Source organism: Perca fluviatilis, chromosome 8 (assembly GCF_010015445.1).
Source record: "Perca fluviatilis chromosome 8, GENO_Pfluv_1.0, whole genome shotgun sequence".
Taxonomy (NCBI): domain Eukaryota; kingdom Metazoa; phylum Chordata; class Actinopteri; order Perciformes; family Percidae; genus Perca; species Perca fluviatilis.
In genome coordinates, this window is record NC_053119.1 from 32,718,242 (window position 1) to 32,737,084 (window position 18,843).

General features: G+C 36.7%; 1 protein-coding gene across 2 annotated transcripts; it reads left to right on the forward strand.

The window, feature by feature from the left end:
• The first annotated feature begins 1,263 nt into the window (after positions 1–1,263).
• On the forward strand, positions 1,264–18,565 carry LOC120564018 (probable E3 ubiquitin-protein ligase HERC3). Of its 2 annotated transcripts, XM_039808605.1 has the most exons (23): positions 1,264–1,596; positions 3,734–3,851; positions 4,176–4,252; positions 4,638–4,859; positions 4,977–5,068; positions 5,837–5,967; positions 6,560–6,684; positions 7,603–7,673; positions 7,806–7,924; positions 8,050–8,109; positions 8,192–8,297; positions 10,762–10,957; positions 12,046–12,194; positions 12,349–12,465; positions 12,647–12,745; positions 13,932–14,084; positions 14,233–14,373; positions 14,525–14,694; positions 14,800–14,860; positions 16,124–16,194; positions 16,287–16,470; positions 16,559–16,652; positions 17,565–18,565. In XM_039808605.1, exons 1-23 carry the CDS (start codon positions 1,380–1,382, stop codon positions 17,780–17,782), a joined length of 2,991 nt encoding a protein of 996 aa, XP_039664539.1. In that variant the 5' UTR covers positions 1,264–1,379; the 3' UTR covers positions 17,783–18,565. The 2 variants fall into 2 exon arrangements, with proteins under 2 accessions (XP_039664539.1, XP_039664540.1); XM_039808606.1 differs by lacking the exon at positions 4,176–4,252 and having other exon boundaries at positions 1,471–1,596.
• The last annotated feature ends 278 nt before the right edge of the window (positions 18,566–18,843 follow it).

Consider the following 18,843-nt stretch of genomic DNA (forward strand, 5'->3'; position numbering starts at 1 on the left):
CAAAAATACATATATGAGATATACATACTGTATATGTTATGAGATATATACGTATATTTAGTAAGAATTACCTGCTATCTTTGATGGTGGGATGTAAGAAACCCGGATGTATAGCAGTATTTGACAGTTTGTCATATGGGTTATTGTGTTAAATGGCAAAACTGGATAGCATTTATTATTCGGCCCCACTTCTATGAGTCAACAAGACCCTGGACTTTTCTTGAAGAGCCTGTTTATTTTTCTTCTGGTCCACGTATTAATTTCAAGGATGAAACTGTATATAGTTTTGTCCTTTTTTACTCATGGCGCTGTGTTTTACTCCTTTACCTTTTTTATTTTATATGAATGCAATTATGAATATACACTTGAGTGGAGATTCCTAAAAAGTATATTTAACCAAAGACAATGTTATCTCAAATTGGCCATTGCAGACTTGGAACTACAGTACCAAAAACTATCAAACACAATGAAACTACTATAAATGTTTTTTTTTTCTCAGTATGTGACTTTGTGTGGTAAACAGAACGCCCCTCTGTTGGTGGGGTATTTGGTTCTTTCCATCTGAGCAATATGATTGTATAGGACTCAGCCTTCTGGGAAGTATATATAATACTATATTAATAGTTAACGTAACATTAGCATCCCTTTGAGTAACTTTATCACTACTGGTATTCACAGAAATCCACATCTGAATGTATCCTAGAAGAAGGGAATAGACATCAGTAGTTTTTTCTAGGACAGGGGTTCCCAAACTATTTAATGTGAAGGACCCCTAGACTGACACAAATTAGACCACGGACCCCATTTGATAAGATTTTTTTTTTTCCTGGCTCCCCCATAGATATTTTATTACACAACGTGTATAAAACCCACCACCCAACACCAAATAGTCATATTATGTCACCCTGTTACTTTGGGATGGAATTGAAAATGTGGCTCCTCTTTTTGCTGGGGACCCCCTGGAAGCCCCTCAAGGACCCCACTTTGGGAACTAGCCTACTATTCTAGGAGACAAGTTGAGTAACATGCTGAGTGTGTGAGCTTTTCATCCAATTAACCCTGAATTGAGTATTTCAGTAGTTTTGCCATTTACTCTATTCAATCATCGAACACAGTCTAAATGCTGTAGGCTATGCGTAAACAGCAGTTATTAGTCAGTTATCAACTCCAGTTTCCCTTTCGTTTTTCTTTTCGTCTGCCTCTGACTCACTGGGCGTGTTGTTTTCGTTTCATCTTGGCTTATTATATGTTTAGCCTAAGTTTTGTTTTCCGTTGCTCACAGCAAAGTTTGCATAATCAACCAATCAAGTTTCGTTTTTGACTGACAGAGCTCGAGGCATAAGAATCAGCTGTCGGTTCCCCAGAGCCACTTCACCAAGATGTTTTCATGGGGAGAGGACTGTGAGCAGGGCTTTCGGTTGAGAGATGGCTCAACTATATCAACAGTTGACGGAGTTCACTTTTTAAACCTGAGTTTTGACATCACGGATGTGTCAGCAGGTCACAATGTGCTCGCCTTCGTCAAAAGTAATGGAGATGCATCCATCATTCGCACAAATGAGAGCACAGATGGGATAAGGGTCAGAGGAAAACAGAGTGAGTAGCTATTCATCTTATTTTCCTGTCTCATGGGCGTCGGAGCTACTCGCACTACTTTTCTTTTTTTTTATTATAAGTTTAGGACCACCAAACTTTTTCCATGTTTTAGTGTCCGTGCGTCATTAATAAATCCATGTATATTGATAGAATACCCAAATTAATGAAACACCACACCGCGTTTTCACTGCTACCTTGCACCCATAGACTGGAACGCGCACACACGGGAGCTCCAGTCCAGAGCACCGCGGTTTGAGAATATAGGCCAGGGGTGTCCAAACCTTTTTTAAAGAGTGACAGATTTCATAATGTGAAGATGCCCGGGGGCTAATGGTCCCTTCTGACATTTTTTTTTTAACAATAAACGTTACATACAAATGCACTGATCAATAACAATTTGTATTCCATTGTCACAATTATCTTTTAATGGCAATGTAACCAAATCAGATATGATTTGGTTACATTGTACATTGGTTACATGAAACCAACATGAACAGATCTAAAAAAACAAAAACAATTCTGCCTTACTTTTACATCTGTAGTCAGATAACCAAACATACTGTATGGAATAGGCTACCTTAAACTTGAAGTTGATAAATAGCTTAACCTCATGTTCATTTTAAACATGACTTATTATGAGTAATGCAAAGTTTGTTAACATTTAAGCTTATACAACATGACTCTTGCCCTTTTCCTTCACAAACCGAGGCTGCAGGCTGCATGAAATCTGGGTGCCGGACTTTGGACATGCCTGAAATAGGCCTATGCAATGGGTTTGAGACAGAGTGGCAGAGGTGCACTAGACTAGGGGTCTTCAACGTTTTTTAAGACAAGGACCCCTTAACTGAAAGAGAGACAGAGCAGGGACCCCCTACTACAATATATATTGTATATATATATATATATATATATATATATATATATATATATTAAACTGGGCCTACAATAACTTGTAGGGCGGCCTAAAGCCTTTATACATGTGGCACAGTGAACCATTAGGATTAACTGTATCTGTGGATGCCTTAATAACTACCTTACTTATAGGCCAGTGTAGAGTCTTTTATCAACTCCTACATTAGGCCAATATGGTGGGATCAGGGGAGAACTTGCTTGGACGCGTGTTCTGCATGCCAATAATCAATGTCCACAGTTTGTCTGCATTTCGGTACTGTGACCCATTTATTTCCAGTTACGGCCTGCTTACCGTCGCACAAGCATAGAATCCATTTCATTTCATTTCTGGTTTAGTTTCCTTGTCAAACAACTTAAACACTGACCAGATTGACACGACAAACACGGTAAAAAGCTGTCTGCTTTCCCCGTTTTCCACACACCTGCGTACCTGTGGCTGATTACCTTTATGCCTTCCCAAAGGCAATGCTCCACCCAGTGCTCAAACATAAAACTGCACATTAATTGACATAACCAACATGGTAGCCTATACAAACAAGACTATATATTTGCTAATAATATGTTGGATTCATGTTAAGTCTTTAATTTTTGAAAAAACTTTCAAGCCACCAAGATAACAGACCAACAACATAATCTTTGAGACATGGGCTTTAGGTCCTGGTGATTCTTTAGTAGAAAGGATAGTAAGATGAGCATAATGTATTTTTGAGAATGCAAAAAATCCATTTAACATAAATTGCAATTACATGCAAGTATAAAGAAATCCTGTAGTATAAATAATTTTATTATTATTATTTTATTTTATTATTAAAGATGGCTCTAATTTAGACATCAAATCAATTTCTGTACTTTTAATAAATAAAAATATGTGATTTTGGGACAACCACTTCCTCTGAATGAAAGTAGCCTACAAAATGTACCTATATTTTTTTCTCATTCTTGTATAGCCAGATAAAAGTATCAAACCACCTGTTGAAAGGCAACAGAATACAGGTAATGACATCTGCAATGTTAAAAAAAATGGGGGAGGACCGCCAGACCCTCCCTTAAGATTGTCCCTTCCACATTTCCAATGCTTGTATGTAACACATGAACTGAGTTTGATCGATAATTTCCTTCTTACAAAGTTCTAACAAAAGAAAGTTTTCTTATTTGCAGTAATGATGGCATATAACCTGACGCATCACTTACACCTGCTGTGTTCCTGTGGTCTGTGTTCTTTCAGAGTTTGTGAAGTGTAAAGAGAAGATTCAGGCTGTGAGTTGTGGTGATGATATGGTCACACTGCTGTCTGATAGAGGACAAGTTCTCTGTGTGGATGCAACTCGCACTTATATTCCAAGGTAAGGAGCAGCTAAGGTTATGCTGTCAAGATTTTGAACAATGTGACTGAAAAAGTTGTCTTGAAAAATCTTCACTTGATCAGTAGTGTCAAACTCAATTTCACTAAGGACCACACTGGAAAATGAGAATCACAGCCATCAGCCATCATAAACAGTGACCAAAACTTTAAAAAAATGACAAAAACGTAGAAAAAAAGCGAAACCAAAATTGATATGCGGGCCGGATCAAAATCTGCGAGGGGCCAAAGTTGGGCCTTGAGTTTGACACGTGTGACTTGGATTCATGCTAGTCAGCCCTGATGTATTTGTTTCTTGTTCTCTCAGGCCCCTTGAAGCTTTGTGTAAAATACCAGTTTCTCAGGTTGCTTGTGGGAGCCAGCATTCAGTTGCCCTGACCAAAGGTACAGTAAAGTACAAGTTGAAATGAGAGTCATAGGCAATCAATTCATTTTACCCACATACTACTGGTGCTGTAGTGAAGACCTGCTCTCTCCCCTCAAACATTCAGTTAATCCCCTCATCAAAGTTTGTATCCCACAACAGCTGTTTTTTGTAAACCCTTTGTTGTGTTGACTGGGTGGGAAAAAACACCTCAGCCAGCATTGAGACAGGAGAGTAAAAGTTGACTCAAAGTCCAATAGGGGCTGGGATGAAGGCCAAGGACAAGATCATTTAATTATAATAGTAAAATCTGTTTATGTATTATTTTAAAAAAAAACTGTGATTGCAAAGTGGTTCACAAAAGGCAAAGATGGAGGGTGTCAGTAAAGTGTGATTTCTTCACAGATGGTCAGGTGTATACATGGGGCCAGGACTCAAGGGGCCAGCTTGGTTTGGGGAAGAGGAAGCCCGGTGCCAATTCACCCCAACACCTCCGATCCCTGTCAGCGCTCCCCCTGGTCCAGATCGCTGCAGGGGGAGAGCAGAGCTTCGCCCTCTCTGTCTCTGGAGGTGTGTTCGGCTGGGGCAGAAACCACTGTGGACAGCTCGGGCTGGGAGACACATCAGGTAAAAAAAGCTGTCATTATATCTATATGACAGCTTATATCACATCTTATATCATTTATTAAAATATGAAGTGTTTTTGTTATATGTAAAACCTAAATGTTCATTTCTTTTCTACAGACAGACATATACCAACTCCAGTTCATTACCTGAACTCGAAGAAAACTATTCACATTTCCTGTGGAAAGAACCACACTGCCATTTTGACAAAGGTTAGACAAAGAAAGTTGGCAACAGTCCCATGTTGTAACCTACCACATTTTAATTGCTGGTATAAAAATGTGTAGAGCAAACAGTTCTAACTTACTCTACAAATGACACTGAAATTATGGAAAATGTTTTAAATAATTTCTGGCGAAAAGGGGGCAATTCGTGATGTAGCAAGGCACACATATAAGACAAACACACACACAGCACAACAAAAGATAACAACAAGGAAATCCACACTAAGCAGAGCACTGAAAAAAAATCACATAATTTAAAGTGAATAAGGTATAATAGGGTATAATTAAGGTGCCAATTTCCTGCCAGTTTCCAGTTTCCTGCCTCACCAATACATCCCCACACTCACAAGACATCCAGTACTGTGTGGTCATTTTACTTGTGAGCTCCACAAGTACAGCATGTATGTTCTGTGGAGGTCTAACTCTACTCACTAATGAAAGATAAAATGCATTTAGGGATTCAAAGCACTGACCGCCAAATTCAACAGGCATGGTTGGATTATCCAAAGCAAAAAAATGCAAAACTGATCATTATTTTGAGGCAATCACACATCAATTATTAATATTTTAATATTATTTTGTCATACACTGACACCGATCATAACATATATACTTGGGAGTAGAAGCCAGATTAAAAAAAAGGTTATTAATAGATGTTTTTTTTAAGAGAAAAATCCTAATCTTAGATCCCACGGATATGTAAATAATAACAATATACAATAAGTGTGACTTTAAACTATATGGTTGCTTCCTCAGACTGGTGCAGTGTTTACATTTGGCTCTGGCCAATATGGACAGCTTGGGCACAACTCATTCAGAGATGAACTACGACCGCGGCTTGTTGCAGAGCTCTGGGGGGCAAAGGTCACCAAGACTGCATGTGGACGGTAAAGTACAATTATAAACTTTAGCAATTCAGCTTATTACCAATGCAGTCCCAGCGTGGTTTGATGATTTTTCTTTTTTACATCTCCTAATTGTGAGAATAACATGGCCCCATGTTTTTGCTTACAAATGCCACAGTTAAATATTTCTTGAAATCAGTTTGTAAGACCTCATTCAAACCCTTCTAAATCACACAGAAAACAATGATAGAGAACAGGGATCCATTTTTGCATAGCTCTATTAGATAAGATTAGATACTTTATTAATGAGAATATTATTGAATATGAGGCTGTATATCTTAACATTTTTTAACAAGAAGTTCAGATTACAGGCAAGGTGTGTGACTGCCTCTTCGTGTGTGTAATTCTACATTTGACTACAACTTTCAGCAACTGGCTCATATTCTCAGGTTGCATTTCTGTTCATTACACATTTCTTCTGCCCTGTTCTAGCAACAGTAGAGAGTTTATTACACTAGCTATAGTCTAGTGAAATAGAGGCTTGGAGGCTGCAAAAAGAGGCTGGAAAAATGCTGAAAAGTCATCTTTGTTGACATGAAAATACTGTTTGTGCTATATTGTTTTTCTCAATCAGACATCACACATTAGTGATGACAGACTCCAAGAGGGTCTACTCCTTTGGGTGTGGAACGAAGGGGCAGCTGGGACATGGAGAGGAGAGTCATCCGTCTGTGCCGCTACCTGTTCAACTGCCACAGGGTAACTACATCTCTAAAAGAACTGATTCCAGTCAAGAAAAGTCAAATGTATTAATAGAGCACTGTATCCAAATAAAAAAAATTTAAATAAAATATTTTATGATTATATTATTAATTAAGGAGACATAAGTATAATTGTAAAAAAAAAAAAAGTGGGTTTTAAACTGGGATTTAAAAGTGATGATAGCGGGAAAGACCTGGCAATGAGAGGGAAACTGTGTCACAGTCTGGGAGCAGCAGTGGAAGACACCAATATAGGGGAGATTACCAAGACCAGAGTGCATCAAGACCGAGACAAGACCAAGATTTTGAGGGACTGAGACCAAGTCAAGACCAGACCAGTGCAGTTCCACACTGCATGACATGATAACATGTGGAAAATGCTAACCATAGGTACTCCTCAAATTAATCTGAAAGATCCACAATCCCACAAAAAAACACCCACAGAAAACACTCCTTATAGTTCAGGTACCCAAATTGTATTACCGATGATTTGGCTGACATCTCCCAGACAGCCAGAGCTTCTTCTCCTGTCTCCCACCCACATTCCCTTTTTCTGATAGTGCGTGTTAAAGCTATAGTGCGTAATTTCTGTCTCCCCCATGAGGAATTCTAAGTAATGACAACAAAACTGTCGGCACATCCACATGATCGCGCACCACCCCCACCATCCTCCACACAGTTACTAGTAGCCAAGGAGGACACAAAACATGATGAACTCTTCAGAAGTGGTAATTACATAAATCAGACAATGAACAGGCAATTTAGTGATATCCCTGCAGTTGTGGTCTTGACCAGTCGTGAAAAAAAATCCTGAGTTCTTTATCTGAGACTGAGAAAAAGCCAAGTAAAATATTAAGAGAGTGACAGTAGTCTTATTTCAAGGATAGAGATAACTTGTATTCGATTATTATTTCAGACACCACTCCCATACTTAGAAACATCTACGCAGGAGGGAACTGTTCGTTTGCAACATGCACACCTGTTCAGGTACCAACACAAATACGTACAATACAGACCATAATTGTGGGAGGAGTATTAATACCTTAACCCCAATAATTTTTTTTACTGTAAAGTTATTTCCCTAAACCAAACATGAACTCTCTCTTGTTTCTTTCACAGGAAGCAGATGAGAAGTCAAACACTGACCGTGTCAACAATGTCAAACAGCACTCTATTGAGGACATGATTGACAAATGGGTCTATAAATGTGATTTAAAATTATCAAAAAAGATAAAACAGTAAGTATAATGCAGTAGCAGTTTTTATTTTCTCAATAACTGGTTGGTTGAATAGTGCAGTGTGCTCCTAAGCCATTGACACTGTATTGTCAGTGCTATTGACTAACCATATGAAAACCTCACAGGGAAATCCACAGGACGTTTTCCTCTGCATCCTGTATGAATCAAGTCTTCCTTGACCAAAGGTAAACATCATCTGTGCATGTTCGTCTCTTCTTTGTATCTGATGAGTGAAATTACAAATACATTCACTTGTTATCTTCACAGCAAAGATAAACATTTCCAGACTTCACCAAAGTACTCCGGCTTGAACTTGTCACTTGTGCAACCTGCTTTCGAGAAACTTGTGAAGAAAAATGATGTTTTGGCAGAGGTATGAAACTAAAATGTGACTATGTATGTTTGGTATCTGATAAGTTATTAACAAGGACGAGTGGGAAGTTTAATTATAAAACCTTTTAGTAATACTATACTCAGTTATTACCAGTGTTGGGCAAGTTACTCAAGAAATGTAATATGTTACTCTCTCCCTATTACTCCTTAAAAAAGTAATCACATTAATGTAACACAGAACGCAGTGTTACTTGGATTATTAACTGTAATATAATTACTGTTTTGGAAATTATAATCCCTTACACTACTCGTTACTGTGGAAAGTAATAATGGTAACACTTTACAATAAGGGTACATTAATTAGCATTACTTAATGCATTAATAAGCATTAATTAACTGTTAATTACAGATAAAAACATTGTTTATAAACATTTATAAACAATGTTCATATTTGTTCATGTTAACTAAGGTAATATTTGATGCATGATTTACCATTAGTTAATGCCTTAACTAATTGTTAATTACAGTTAACTAAGGTGTCTATTTTACCATTAGTTAATGCAGTAATAAGCCTTGACTAACTGTTAATAATAGTTAACTAAGGTAACTATTTTAACATTAGTTAATGTACTAATAGTAAATAAGAGTTAACTACAGTGTCTAACTATCATTTACTAATGTTAATGTTAACTAAGGTATTGATTAATTAATTAAGGTATTTCCTAATATTACTAGGTGGTTGATAAAGATGTTTGATCGCATGTATGTCTTAAGGTTCACAGCCAAGCCATCTCATTATTAGAAAACTTTTTATTTGTTTTTATTGTTTATTTACGGGTTATGGTTGTCCACATACTGTTGTCCTATATTTGTTCATCCTCCAATGTATGACTTACTTTTGGTGGAGGTTGGAAGGAACATGCAGATATTTGCTTGTTCCTTTGTCTTCACGTAGACATTGACTTTAAGCCCAACCTATATACATTATTGTGCATGCTATATAAGCATTACTTAACCATAATTGGTCACTTGATTAATGTATAGTAATACTGAATAAGCATTACTAAACCATAATCACTTATTAATGATCTTTGTTAGCCTTATTGTAAAGTTGAGAACATATGCACCTTAACTTACACTTACACTTACACTTGAATAGTGCTGATAAAACATCACTTAACCATAGTTAACCAGTTATTAATGCTCTTTGTGAGTAATACTGTAAAGATGAAATCATATAACCCTTGGGTATTAATTAACTTTAACTTCAACTTCATAACAATATAAATGCCTGCATGAGGCAAATGCTTTTAATGTTTATTTTATTGGCAGAAGCTCTTGAATATCTTTCATCTGCTGTACTTTTTTAAAAATGGCTTCATCAGCCTCAACAGCTTGTTTACATTGCTTGGCAATGTCTATGAGCTTCCTCCCCTTGAGCTGAAGACCAGTTGACAGTCTAGCTAGCTGTCTCAATTTATGTATTATTATACATTAATCAAGTGATAGTTAAGGTGCATATGTTCTCAACTTTACAATAAGGCTATCAAAGAGCATTAATAACTGTTTAGTTATGGTTTAGTAATGCTTATTCAGTATTATTATACATTAATCAAGTGACCAGTTATGGTTAAGTAATGCTTATATAGCATGCACAATAATTTATATAGGTTGGGCTTTAAGTTAATGTCTACATGAAGACAAAGGAACAAGCAAACCTCTGCGTGGAGACTATGGAGTCTTTTCACTGATCTCACCCTCTACCAAAAGTAAGTCGGAGGATGGACAAATATAGTGGACAACCATAACCCATAAATAAACAATAAAAACAGTTTTCTCATAATGAGATGGCTTGACTGTGAACCTTAAGACATACATGCTATCAAACATATTTATCAACCACCAATAATATTAGGAAATACCTTAATTAACACGTAAACCCTTAGTTGATGTTATCAAGAGACGTTTGTCAACATTTACCTAATGTTTAATATTGTATGATTAACTGTAATAACTAATGTAAATAGCATCTTACAAACCACTGAACAATGCATCAATCACTACTTTAGTTAACATTAACAACATTTATAAATGATAGTTAGACACTTTAATTAGCTGTTATTTCCAGTTTAGGCTTTTTAGTGCATTAACTAATGTTAAAATAGACACCTTAGTTAACTGTTATTAACAGTTAGTCAAGGCTTATTACTGCATTAACTAATGGACACCTTAGTTAAATGTAGTTAACAGTTAGGTAAGGCATTAACTAATGGTAAATAATGCATCAATTAATACCTTAGTAACATGAACAAACATGAACATTGTTAATAAATGTTTATGAGACACCTTATTTAACTGTAATTAACGGTTAATTAATGCTCAATAATGCATTAAGTAATGCTAATTAATGTACCCTTATTGTAAAGTGCATAATAATATTACAGTAATATATTACTAAGTATTAGTTACCCAATACTGGTTATTACATTATATGTTCTCAACAGGTTGAGGCTGCTGTCCTGCACTTGCTTCCCTCTTTCGATGAGAAGTCTGTGGGAGTGGAGGGATTGAGGATCTTCCTGCTTCTCAATGAGCTCCTGCATGTGATCCAGAGACATAAACTGCTACAGAGCATGAAGCTCGCTGAGGCAGTCGCTGCTGCCATGCAAAGACTGTCTGCTGAAAGCCTCCAGGTCATAGGTACTGTGAGAGATAACTGTTTGAATGTTTGAGAGGTTTCATGTAAAAGTATATGGTGTGCTCATCAGACTTACCATAAAACATGGACATCCTACAATGCTATTGTGAAACCTAAAAAATCCAAAAGAAATGTTTTTAACACCCCAGCCCTGTCTGCAGTTAAGACATTGTTTTCATTTTAATAAGATGCTGAAATAAGTTGTGTCCATGTATGGAGTCTGGAGTGGGCCAATGTAATAATTATAGACTTTCTCTGATTATTATTAATTAATATGATCATGAATTGAAAAAAGCATCTATAAATTATACATATGTGCATTTAACCGAGGCCAAGCAATTGGCCATTCTAAACAGGCATGTTTAGAACATGCACTGCACTAGTATTAGTTATTGACATAACCAGGAGTAAAAATTTAAATCACATCGCATTTTAAAATGTACTTATTTTTTTGTTCTTTAAACTGCTTTTTAAAGCTTTAGTGTGTAACTTTTTTATATGAATGAATGTCCGTTACATTAAAGCCATTGCCAAATGAGTTGATACAAAGCTAATTAGGACTATCAGCTCCAAAAAACACTCTCTGTATTTCTCAGTATGGCTTTGTTCATAAAATGGTGTCGTCCGGCAACTTTTGCATGCAGAAAATTGAGTAAATATAATTACTATAATAATATAAGTCCATCATGTTTTTTTAATCCTTCGTGTCCTCCTTGGCTACTAGCAACTGTGTGGAGGAGGGGTGGAGGTGGTGCGTGATCACGGAAGGCTTGTATCATGTGGACGTACCAACAGTTTTGTTGTCATTACTTAGAATTCCTCATGGGGGAGACAGAAACTACGCACTATAGCTTTAAACTTTGAGTTGTTTGAGGCAAAATAATTAAATGCATTTTTATTTTTCCTAATTCATAATTATTGTTTATTTTATGAATGTATTGATTGATTATATTTTAAGACAAGTAAAGTCTCATATTTAACTATAATTATTCTGATAGCACACTCCAGACTCCAGACATATCTATGACATCTGCTCAGTTATTAAATGCTCTCTGACATTGTCTACAAATCTCCATGTTGTCTTCCTCAGGGGACTGGTGGTCCTCACTGTCATCCTCCACCATGGTTAGACATGTTAAGGTGTGGAAGCAGGCCCTCTCACTGATCCTGTCCTATGAGCCTGTTCCTCGTAACTCTGGAGTCAGAAACCTGCTACTAGCCCTCCAGTACATGTACAACGTTAGTATCAGTTGTCTTGATTTTTTTCCGGTCAATGTCAAACCCCATCAAATGTAATCTACCTCTCACCTATCTCAACTTTTCTACAAAGAATGTTTTCTATTTTCCTGCAATCTTTCAAATAATTAACTATCTAAATATACCTGTTTCAAAGGCCAACAACAGGATTGCTGGACGTCAGAGAATCCCAGAAAAAACGTTTTCTTTGGGGATTAGCGAAACATTTCTTTGCGAGGATCTGCAGATTTGGCATTCAATGTCAAAAATCAAGGTAAAAAATACTAGTTTAAACCCATCTAAAGATGGCTGTCAAGTCATTCCTTCCTTCTCTCTCACGTTGTTGGTCACTTTTCATATAGAGTGTGCATTCATGTAAAAAACAACAAATCTTGTAAAAGCCTGTGGTCATCAAGTTAAAAAAATGTTGAGTAAATAATATGCTATTTTTTCAGGATATGGATTATCAGCCACTTATCCTTTTTAACTTCCCATTTGTGATGGATCTGAAATCAAAGAAAATGGCTTTTGACCTCAATGCCGCATGCACTCAGGTAACTTGAGCCTGGAACTTTACTTTATGTTAGGTAAACCATACAAACAATATTGTCAGGGTTGTCAGGAAATCTCCAATAAATCAACTTTTATAATTATGTATTATCGATTTATACTTAGTTTTAATGTAAGAAAATTTATGTTTGTCCTATTACATTAACAAAGGAGCAACATGTTTAACCTGACAAACTATTTACGCTATCAATATCATTGTAAATACTGCACTAATAAATATTTTTAATTACCAAAGAATCAAATAACTATGTGTAATGTGAAAGTCTCCCCCGCTCTACAGAAGCTTTAAGCATCTTTCAGCTCATTGTTTTGGTTTTACAGCCAGTATCTTCACCGGATTGGTTCACTCTTGCTGCTCTTATCAACCTCATCTCCAGCAGCAATTAGCAGCTACTATTAATATTTCTATTAATAATATTAATATTTTTCCTAGGACTTGGTAGAGGTCAAAACAGAAGATAGAAAAGGATTGTGAATATTAGCAGTAAGGTTAACCAGGTGGACAGACACAACACAACTCCAAATGAATGCTAATGTTGCTCTATATCTGCTGAATGTGTAATACTGTAGGCAAATGCAAATGTTATTATCCATCTTATTACAAGGCTCATTACACGGCTACTCATACAGAGACCCATTGATGAAGCCTGCGTCCTGGTCCGAATGGTAAACTTTACAGCTGATGAGCACGGCTCTCCAGCAGAAGCCAGGTCGCCCTGATGAGTGGGCTAACCATGGAGCTAACTTCTGCTATGTTTGCACTATTGCCAATAGCGCTGTTAGCTATCCCCGTTTCCTCCACCACCTCTCTCCCTTTGTGATCCACTGATCAGCGGTATGAGCTCCGTATGAGCACAAATGTTGATTTAGAAACAATTTTCTTAATTTAAAACTGGTCCGCCAGAGTCTATGATCAAAACTCCGTCCATGGCAACGGTCTGTTATACAGAAATAGCAGACCGCAGAATGCCATGATTGACCAATCATAATCAAATGTGTAATAAAAAGTGATAATATGTCAGTGTTGTTTTTACAGCTTGTGGCACTACCTCCAAGTGGTCAAAAACAATTATGCAGCTTTAAGAATAAAATGCATTGCATTACATCACATAACAATGTAATTATGATAGGAAAATTATTTTAAAAACGATACTTTGAATTGTATTATAGAAAGAACACCAGGCAAATATGGTTTGGCCTTTTGGATGGGTTCCCGAGACAAATCCTTATTTTGAACTGAAGCTAAAGCGAGCATCACTTTTGGAAGGCACCTTCAAACAACTGGCTGCTGCTGATCACAGTGCCTTCAAGAAGCCACTCATGGTAAATATTTAGTTTGACCTTATGGTTAAAACATAAGCAAATGTTGTACATATTTGTATCTTACCTTATTGAATCTTATAATCTTATAATTATTTTCTTACTCTAAGTGTCTACCTAACAGGAAGAATTATAACTTTGTGTCTCTCAGGTCTATTTTGATGGGGACCCAAAGGTCACAGATGTCTACAAAAGAGACCTTTTTCACCACTTGTTTCTTGAAATGGTGTCAGCTAAATCTGGAATGTTCATGTTCAATGACTCTGAAACGCTGGCATGGTTCCCCTCCAAAGTAAGACTTTAAATTCTACAGGAACCTTTGACCATTGAAATGCAGACTCAGGGTTTACATTATTTAACATATTTCCTGCCAATGATGATGAGCAACAATGGAACAATATGCAGTCACCATACATGATCATTGATTACTTTTATCAATACAGGCGACAGAAGAGGACAAGACAAACTTCTTCCTGGTTGGGGTTCTGTGTGGATTGGCCTTATACAACAAGAGTATCATACACTTCCCATTCCCACTGGCTCTGTTCAAGAAGCTGCTAGATGTAGAACCGACACTAGAGGATATGATGGAATTCAGCCCAGGTGTTGGAAAGTCAGTAGCCTTTTCATCTAAATTTAGTAATAAAAAATTTTGGTTTTATATTGATGCCTGAATATTTGATTTTTTTGTCATTTCATTTTTTATAATCTATTTAAGGAGTCTGCAGTACGTCTTGGACTATGAAGATGACCTAGAAAACCTGGACATGTGTTTTTTGGTTGGTGTTTTACTTTTTTTTTTATTGCCAGTAATTATCTGTCTCGTAGGGCTGTGCAATTAATCAAATTTTGATCGCAATTTGGATTTTGGCTCCTAACCATAACAAAAACAATATAATCGATAAAAACGATTATTTTTAAAAGTATTAAGGGAAATTTCACAGTTTAAGGTGTTTTCACCGTTGCTTTGTTTAACTGTTTAACTGTTTTTTAAGTTCAGTAAATTCAACATCTTTCCAAAGGTCAATAATTAATCGTGTTAAATAATATTGAAACGGAGGGATATGACCTCCCACGATTTAACTGGTTGAGGCGGTAGATATGGACTTGACTCCGATCAAAGAATCAGGCTCCAGAGGAAGTAGGTCCGGTTAACTGAGCTTTATTTAAGTTGCATTGTAGTTTGAGTTTGTGGTCTACAAGAACAAAGATAAATACAATAAGAATATCAATTTAAGCTGCAGTATACTAATATCAATGATAAATGAGCTAAACTAATAATTATGAATGGTATAGGAATCAACAGTGGTTACTAACTGAACAAAAGGCTGCAGCTTAAAACTAAGGTGCACAAATATTAGCTGTAACTGTTATCAATAGGCCACAGACATGAAACGTTGAATAAATCACGAGGTCATTACATGCACATAAACTACAGAGCACAGTAACTGAAATTCACTTCACAATAACCTCCTCCACTATATTATAGAAGTTAACTTAACATACAAACACTCAAAGCACACACGAATTGTGATATAAACATGCGTTATCACATATTAACGGCGATAATTAGCTAATTAGACTCTTTACGAGTGTGCCGTGGAGAAAGGAAAATAAGGCTTACATGACAACTGCTGCCATAACTTCGATCTAAATAGTTAAACTATACAGTTAAACTAACACATATATTGTACTGGTATGTGGTCAGACAACAAACTCCACATGTACAATACTCACGTTTTCCTCACGAACGCACAAATCAGACAGAATGAAGAAAAAGGAATAAGGAAAAAGTCCGCTGCCTCTCTAAACAGACATCAAAGCACAGTGCCGCTCACTCAACCGACATCAGACTGCAGTAACGCCGTCCACCTGCTGGGGGCGTGGACAGACTTTCCAACAAATATTGATTTCAATATTGACCAAAATAATTGCGATTATCATTTTTTTCTCACCGTTTTGTCTCGTTTATCTTTCTTACAGTATTCCAAAGGTTTTGCAGTGATACCACTAACTTCCTCTCTCTCATAATTGATTAACAGATTAACTGGAATGGGACAGAGATTGACCTTGATCCCCGAAATCCTGGAAAGGCAGTGACAGGTCAAAATAAGTAAGACTTTAAATATATTTAAATCGAAGTTGTGTATGTGGCCTGTATATGGAAAAATGTTTGTTGAATTGAAACTTAAATTTACTAAACAGGAAGGAGTTTGTGGATGCCTACGTGAATCATGCCTTCAACACATCAGTGGAGAGGATGTTTCAGGAGTTTAAGCGGGGCTTCTTCCAGGTGTGTGACAGGGATTTGGTGAAGCTGTTTCGGCCAGAGGAGCTGCAGCGAGTGTTGGTGGGCCAAGATGTCTATGACTGGGCGAAACTGAGACAGGTACTGTTCCAATCACAAACTCCTCTTGTTTTCATTGCAACTGATTTACCAAATTTTCACATGCTTTAAAAAAAAAAACTTTAATTAGAACACAGTGTGGGAACTTCGTGTTGGCTACACCATGCAGATGTTTTGGGAGGTTTTTGATGAACTGACTGAAGACCAGAGGAAAGATTTCCTTTGTAAGTATTGTACCTAAGGTAACAGATTTTAATTGCAAAGGCCTTTAACCAAACAAGTGATATGTGTGCCTTTGAAAAATATATTCTTTTTACAAACAGCATTATGGTTAATTTTGGTAGTGTCCTAGTAAGCCAGCATAGACAGAAACCGGACACAGGAACTTTAACACCTAAATGGAATGTAGCCATTAATAACATCATTAGTTACCTGTGCTTAAAAAGTCAAATATTTGTAAGAAGTGAGTCAGGAGAAAAATGTATCCAATGTATTATCATTATGTAAGGGTTAATGCTCATCGAGGTGTCCATTATCAGGAAGTAATGGACCACAGGGAGCATTAACCCACTTATACCATGGTCAATTGCAAAATTAATCATCTTTAAAAATGCAGTTTTCAATCAAAATCTAAAGTGTTTTCAAACGATAATTCAATTTCATGCGTCTTGAGGGACCACTTGTGATCGGATCATGTTTTATGAAACCTCTGAAGCCTCTGTGCGGCCGCCTTTTCTAGGCAACTGCGGTGCTCGGAGCTCCATGTAGACAGCGAAATAAGAGCAGGCAGCACCCATACAAAAACATCGACACATCGCCGACAGTATGATAAGAACATCCAAAAAACACAATTCAGTCTGAAATTATTTCAATAATTCATACATTTTGAACGGTAAACAGACAGTTTCACCAGAACTTCTAAGTAGGTGTCCTCTTATCACATTTTAATGGACCTGCTGCCAATCAGAATTCACCTAGATCATGGTATAAAGTTCATTATCATACATCCATTCAAATAAATAAATAAAGGATCTACTATAGCTGCTATGCTAAGCAGATGATGTTGATGCACAAAGATGGTAACAGACAAAAAGTAACTCGAAGATCCCTACTTTCCCTCCACGGTTGTTCTACAGGGTTCCTGACTGGTTTTAGAAGGGTTCCTATTCTTGGCATGGACCAGGTCCAGATGAAGGTTCGACTTATGCAAATCCAGGGCGGTCAGCACTACGATCAGCACTTCCCTGGTTCTCTGACATGTCACTCTATTCTGGAGCTGCCCTTATACTCATCCAAGGAGATTATGCGAGACAGGCTTACAGAGGCCCTGATAACAGAGAGAGGGTTCTTGTGATGGCGGATCAACAGCTGTACAGGAGTGTGTACTGTATCTATGCTGGGAAAAGGTGGGCCTGATTGTTATTTTAGGATTACATTTCCTGCCCTACCTCAGGATTAAAACTAAATCACTGCACTGAATGCACATGACTTGATGACTTTAAAGTGTGTACATTGAAAAGGATGACCAAATTCACAGCCATTCTTCCTTAGCAGCGCTACGGTGTAGCAGCATAACAGAAGTCACTTTAAAGATCTATGGTATTTTTTGGTTTTGAAAATAGAACATGCTATTTAACTGATAATTTAAGATATTTATGTTAATATGATTTTTACATGTTCTCAGGAAACGGAAACATCTCACAGACCAAGTTGAAATAAACAAAAATAGTGTATTTGCCAGTTTATAACATACACTTGCTAAATCTAATGCAATCCATTACAACACTATAATAAATCTTATCTTTGTGAAGATTATTAATGTTCTAGCTGATTATGTGTCAAAAGAGGTGTCAGTTAAACTGTATGGTAATGCTGGTGTGTTTCCAGTTTATGGCTCCGTTATATAATTGTATTATATATTGAGAACAGTAAATGGGGTTGGAGAAAATATTGTTATGACAATTGGATAAGCCAATAGTGTACATTAAGGGTCTATTTAGAGAATGTTCAATCTTTGTTTCGGAAATTTATGTTCCAATCCATTCCTGCAGGGGCCCGTTGTTTTGTCATGACTGTATATTTTGTTTGCACATCATACCATGTAACCATAGTCAATTAAATCTGACATTAGAAACAACTTTTTGTTTGTCACAAAATGTTTAAACTATATGCTATATATATATATATATATATATATATATATATATATATATATATATATTCCTCGATTTGTCTATTGATATGTACAAGTGTGTGTGTGTGTGTGTGTTTTGTGTGTGTGTGTGTGTGTGTGTGTGTGGTGTGTGTGAGTGTGTGTGTGTGAGAGAGATTGAAACCCCCAAACCCATATAAACAAGCAGGTTACAGGCAGATATATATTGTAAAAAAGAAAGAAAGGGACCACTAGATGGCCCT

Coding starts and splice junctions, on each gene's coding strand:
- LOC120564018 (XM_039808605.1), top strand. CDS start 1,380: ATGTTTTCATGGGGAGAGGACTGTGAGCAGGGCTTTCGGTTGAGAGAT. Junction 4,253..4,637: donor TTCAGTTGCCCTGACCAAAG/GTACAGTAAAGT, acceptor ATTTCTTCACAG/ATGGTCAGGTGTATACATGG. Junction 7,925..8,049: donor TTATCAAAAAAGATAAAACA/GTAAGTATAATG, acceptor AAAACCTCACAG/GGAAATCCACAGGACGTTTT.